Genomic DNA, 6,483 nt, shown 5'->3' on the forward strand with positions numbered 1-6,483 from the left:
AGCGCTTTGAACATCTGATGCAGATGGAAAAGCGCTATATAAATGCACTCCATTTATCATTTTACCAATAGATTAATGTATATTTCATGCAGCTGAAGCACAACTTGTCATGAGACCAGGTTGGACATTATGTGGAACTGGTTGAGACTTTGGTGAGAAACTATGGCCAAATGGGATGTAGAATGTCACTGAAGGTTCACATTCTGGTTGCTCACCTTGACAACTTCAAGGACAACATGGGGGAATACTCAGAAGAACATGGGGAGCACTTCCACCAAGACATAATGGACTTTGAACACTGATATCAGGGATCTTACAATGAAAACATGATGGGGGACGACATTTGGGGTCTGATAAGGGAAAGTGATTCATTGCACATCCGCAAATAAAGGAAAACTACATTTTTAACTTTGTAAAATTGTTTTCAAATGTTTGAAAATAAACCTTGCTGCAGTTGTGTTCTATATTTTAGTTTTATTTTGAAAAAGTCAGAAAATTGTCAAAAATAGCTGTTTTGAGGGGATAAAATTGCTGTGCAACCCAAAAAAAACAAAGTTTGGCATGAGAGGCAACAGTGCGAACCACTAAGATCAGAAACTGGTGTGATACTTTAAAAATAATTGTTTGACAGATTATTCTTTGAAATTTTACTGCAATGTACACAGTGAACACAACACACACACACACACACATATCTATGAATACTATAGATAATTTATCATTGCAGATTTGAACTCCTTTTTATTTTAACAACTTTTTAATAGATTTTTTGATTTCTTGTGTCTGTAGAACATATATAAATGGGTTTACCATGGGTGGAATGACAGAGGTCAGGGACAGACTTATAATTCTGCCATTCGGATGTAAATGTTTTCCAACAGTAGATGTGATCAAAACTGGGAGGAAATAGATTACGACTAATGAAAGGTGAGCACTGCAGGTTTTAAAAGTTTTTACCTTTTCCCGAACTGATGTTATTTTATTCAAAGAGTAGCCAATATATGAGTAATTGAACAAGATGTTGTGTGTTGGGGGGTTTGGCTGGATATTTTTGTGTTGTTTTCTTTTCTTTGCTCTCCAGGTGGTATGCAAACTGGTTTTTGTCTGTGGAGAAGGTGCTGGCAGAAGAGTCCTTCACCCTCATCAGCATTATTAGCTGCACTTGTGGAGGATGTTCACGTGCAGGCCTAATGACTCGCAGCACCTGTGGATGATGCTCATGTGCAAACTTAAAGACATTCAGCTGAAGCAGATAATGAGATGGCATTCTGCATTTAAGCCATGAGTGATTCAAGCAGAATTGCCGGGAACTCGACCTTGTGACGTTCGTTTGTGAGACGCTGAGGACCGCGCCTGGGTTTGACACATCGTGCCTGTGAAGGAGGACGGGTGAGGGACACATGCTGTCAGCACACATCAGAGGTGATTATTGTCTGGATGATCATTAATAGTAATTTGGCATTTTGTTACGCAGTATATTTGAACATTGATGAGAATTGTGCAGTTTGCTTCTCACTGCCGTGGCGTACGGACTGATGATCCTCCACCTGTTGTGAGAAGCTGCTCATTTACATAAAGCTTAAATTCAGACCTGAATGTGTTGCTGATAGTGTGTGCCTCTGAAGGATATTTGCTGTAGCTCTGTTGACTTACCTACCTTTTCCATCCTTCACAGAGTCAGTTTGTCGTGTCCACCTGGGGGGTGTTCGGCAGTGAGTCTGGGTCCAGAAGCGTCGGGCTTCGATCCATTTGGGCGCTGGAGAGTGCGCCGTCCTTCACTTCGCCAGACAAACCAAATATTTATGTTGTACACCAATTATTGCACAGGAGGGAAATAAAATCGTTTTGTTTTTGGAACCGCTTTCTGGTTATTTAGCGCTGGGTTCGGTCAGACGTTGGTCTGCTCCTCAACCCGCGTCTGCACATAACAGTAGTTCCCGGCCATTCCAAAAATGGACCCAGCGGCAGAAGCGGTTCCATTTGCTGAAAGAGTTCAAGAACACTTGGAGAAAATATGGGAGCAATTACAGCATCTCGCAAACCAAATTAAACAAACAAATGCCCGCGTTACGGAGCTTGCAGCGCAAGCCGTTCCGTTTCCTGCTGCTCCAGCTGTGGCACCATCGATACCAGTGCAGATAACTCCGTCACCCAGAGATTCAGCTTCCGAACCATTTATTTGTCATCCGGAGCCTTATGCGGGAAACGTTGAAGCCTGTGCTCCATTTTTGATGCAATGTTCTCTGGTTTTTGCTCAGCGACCGGCTTCCTTCTCTTCTGATGGTAGCCGTGTCTCATATGTGACAAATTTGCTCCGAGGTGACGCCTTAGCTTGGGTCACTGCGTTGTGGAGTAATAACTCTCCATTGTTAGGATCCTTTAAGGATTTCTCCCGGGAGTTCCGATTGGTTTTTGACCATCCGGTGAAAACAAATACTGTTGCCCAATGGTTGCTGACTCTCAGGCAGGGGAGGCGGAGTGCAGTGGATTATTCCGTGGATTTCCGAATTTTTTCTGCTCTGTCCGGTTGGAATGCCGCAGCTTTGAGAGGAGTGTTTGTGGATGGTTTGAACGATTCATTAAAGGACGAGCTAGCAGTCTGTGACGAACCAAAAGATTTAGATGAGCTAATATCTTTGGCTATTCGTCTAGATGATCGGATAAAGGAGCGTGGACGCGAGAAAGGGCGGACATCAGAGCGGGTCTTTTCATCTCTGGGTTTTCCCCGACACAGATCTGGGCTGCCTCTTCTTTGCCCCACTGAGACTCCTCCGACGGGACTTCTGGCTCCTCTTTCAGATGAACCCATGCAGCTCGGACGAGCTGAAGCCGCCATATTGCCCCGGTCACATAAGCGTCAAGAAAGATAGTGATGACGTATCTCCAGGTGTTCTTGGACAGGCATAATAATGGACACAAAAAAAAAAAAAAAAAACTTTGGTTGTTTAGTTATTTGGGCTGTTTTTGTTTTCTTGTAAGGGGTTATAAATTGTTTGGGGATTTAGAGGCGGTTCTGGTGGAGTGAACGACTGGCAGTTCGGAGCTCGGCTGGACTCAGGTAATCGTTTGTTTTCATTATTTGGACTTAGGTATTTTCTGTTTGAGGATTGGGTCGTTTTGTTGTTTTTTATTTCCCTGCTTCCCTAACCCCAGCCTCACATGCTCTAAGACCGTTTGTCTTTTGGGTTGAGGGGTGGTGCAGGTTGGTCAAGCTGAGCATTTCTCAGAAGACCTCTGCACCTGGGGGGGTTGTCAGGGGCGTTTTTTTGGGTTTGGTTGGGGCCCGGTTCCACTCCAGCCCCGGTGGGCCTTTGACCGTTCGTCATTGGTGTTACCGGGGTGTGGTGCAGCGGGAACATACCTCAGTCGGAGTGGTGGGCCGATCTGTGCCGTTCGCCATTTCGGTAGTTCCACCCCTCCCGATGGGCTGGTGGTATGGTCGGGTTGGGGCACCGGACGTATTTCCGGTTTTCCGCTGCGCTTAGGGGATGGGACCGGGTTAGTTTTTCCTGTTTCCTTCCCCAGCTTAGTAGTTTTGTGCCGTTCGCCAAAATTGAGCTTACGATAGGCTCTGGGAGTGATCTGGGGTCTTTCGGGGTGCTGGGGGGGGTAACAGGGTTTGGCAGTTGTTTTATTTGCCCCCGGGGTGTTTTAATGAAGTCCGTCGGGGGTTGGATTTTTTTGTTTTTATGTTTCCTTCCAGGTTCCACCTCCAGGGTTGATGGGACGGTCCTCTGGGGGGGAATTGATTGTGGGGCCGACTAACCAAGTGTGGCCGGGTCTGGGGTTCCTGGGTTGTGGAGAGGGTGCCTCCTGGGGTTGATGGTACGGTCCTCTGGGGGGCGCTGTTCCTCAGTGTATACCTGGGGATTCCGGCTTTGGTTGTCTCTCCTGGAACTGGCGGTAAAGGTCTTCTGCGGGGGGGTTGGGCTCTGCATATCATTCTGGGGGGGGGGGGGGGGGGGGGTTGTTTGTTATTTTTCTTTGTGAATTTATGTTTATATTGTGTTGTTGGGGCTGTGTTGGGTTATTGCATTTGGGAGTTTTTCTTTTCTTCCCGAGGTTGGATGGGACAGTCCCCTGGGGAGGGTTTGGGTGGGTTTTGTGTTTTTCTTCTATGTTGGGTTGTATATGGGACTTTTTTGGGGTTTTTATTGATGCCAGCCGGCCTTCCAGCCGCGGTGCCCTGTCCTGCTGTCTGCTTACTGTCGTGGACCCCGGAGGGAGGTGCTGTTCTCGGGCCTGGTCTGTTCGGTCGCCGGGAGGCTTCCCGTTGATGGGTGGGTACTGTTGTGTGTTGGGGGGTTTGGCTGGATATTTTTGTGTTGTTTTCTTTTCTTTGCTCTCCAGGTGGTATGCAAACTGGTTTTTGTCTGTGGAGAAGGTGCTGGCAGAAGAGTCCTTCACCCTCATCAGCATTATTAGCTGCACTTGTGGAGGATGTTCACGTGCAGGCCTAATGACTCGCAGCACCTGTGGATGATCACGTGCAAACTTAAAGACTTTCAGCTGAAGCAGATAATGAGATGGCGTTCTGCATTTAAGCCATGAGTGATTCAAGCAGAATTGCCGGGAACTCGACCTTGTGACGTTCGTTTGTGAGACGCTGAGGACCGCGCCAGGGTTTGACACATCGTGTCTGTGAAGGAGGACGGGTGAGGGACACATGCTGTCAGCACACATCAGAGGTGATTATTGTCTGAATTATCGTTAATAGTAATTTGGCATTTTGTTACGCAGTACATTTGAACATTGATGAGAATTGTGCAGTTTGCTTCTCACTGCCGTGGCGTACGGACTGATGATCCTCCACCTGTTGTGAGAAGCTGCTCATTTACATAAAGCTTAAATTCAGACCTGAATGTGTTGCTGATAGTGTGTGCCTCTGAAGGATATTTGCTGTAGCTCTGTTGACTTACCTCACCTTTTCCTTCCTTCACAGAGTCAGTTTGTCATGTCCACCTGGGGGGTGTTTGGCAGTGAATCTGAGTCCAGAAGTGCCGGGCTTCGATCCATTTGGGCGCTGGAGAGCGCGCTGTCCTTCACTTCGCCAGACAAACCAAATATTTATGTTGTACACCAATTATTGCACAGGAGGGAAATAAAATCGTTTTGTTTTTGGAACTGCTTTCTGGTTATTTAGCGCTGGGTTCGGTCAGATGTTGGTCCGCTCCTCAACCCGCGTCTGCACATAAAACAAGATAAATATCAGTGGAAACCAAATCATAAGAACTGTAAACAGATGAATAGTCACATGGGCAGGGGTTTAGTCATTGCAGGCCAGCATGTATATTTTGCCATAATCACAGAAATAACTGTTAATAGTCTCTGACTTACAGATGGAAAGTCTCGTGAGAAGACCCACTGCAATGAGCACAGCAGTTATTGATAAAACCCAGAAAAAGGCAATCAAAGAAAACATGAACCTGTGTGTGACCTTCATGTAATAGTGCAGTTGGAAGGTGATCGCTACCAATCTGTCATAGGAGAGAACAACCAGATTAAGAGACTGCATACAAAGACACGTGTAGGAGAATAAAATAAATGCCATGCAGTCATTATAAGAGATGAGGCGCTGATTAAACACAAATATGTCAAGAACCTTTGGTACCTGAACAGTGCTACCAAGCAGGTCTGTCCATGCAAGGTTAAAAAGTGCAACATACTTTGGAGTTCTTAGATTTTGGTCCAACAATATTACAGCCATCACAGCTGTGTTTCCCAACACTGACACAATATAAACAAAAAAGAGAAAGACATAGTAATAGTTTATGTTAGGTATGTCAGAAAAGCCACTTATGATGAAATATGGAGAACGCACAAAGGTGATGTTTCTTCCGAGAGCAGAATTGAACAATCCCATTGTACGACTCATTGTTCATCTTTTACTGTCTGCAGCACTGTGGACAGAACAGAGTGTCTCTATCAGTGAGTCCTGTGTCCCATATAAAGACAAATCTCTCTCTCTCTCTCTCTCTCTCTCTCTCTCTCTCTCGCTCTCTCTCTCTCTCGCTCTCTCTCTCTCTCTCTCTCTCTCTCTCTCTCTCTCTCTCTCTCCCTCTCCCGTTCAATTCAGAAGACCTTATTGGAACAAATGTACAAAAGACAATTGTGAAAATGAAATTACAAAAAAAAAACCTGATTTTAACTGACTAACAGATTATCAGTTCCATTTTTTGGATGATGAAGACAAGGTGAATGCTGCAGATAAAGCAGGTGTCAGTGTGAGAGACATGTTTAGTCCTGTTGATCAACTGATGCAACCAGCAAAGAAAGAAAATGTTTCAAATGTGCCAACATGCTTTAAGGATGAAATGATTCCTAAGAACTGTGACAACTCAAAAGCAAAGTGTTTACAGGCCTAAAAGCCCTGTGGCTTTAACATATTTTTCAGTTGTTTCAAAGAGCCCATTTACACTGACATGAAGTGGGTCCCAATTTCCTGTCTTCAATTTCAATTCAATTCAATTTAATTAGCTTCCT

The 6,483-nt window shown here is 45.2% G+C and overlaps 1 protein-coding gene across 1 annotated transcript; it reads right to left on the reverse strand.

Annotated features, from left to right (window-relative positions):
• Positions 1 to 741: 741 nt before the first annotated feature.
• Positions 742 to 5,863, reverse strand: LOC117516567 (olfactory receptor 146-like). The gene is given in 2 exon segments (XM_034177435.1): positions 742 to 1,020; positions 5,204 to 5,863. Coding segments are annotated over 2 exon segments (939 nt in total).
• Positions 5,864 to 6,483: the final 620 nt, after the last annotated feature.

Source organism: Thalassophryne amazonica, chromosome 9 (genome assembly GCF_902500255.1).
Source record: "Thalassophryne amazonica chromosome 9, fThaAma1.1, whole genome shotgun sequence".
Lineage (NCBI taxonomy): Eukaryota > Metazoa > Chordata > Actinopteri > Batrachoidiformes > Batrachoididae > Thalassophryne > Thalassophryne amazonica.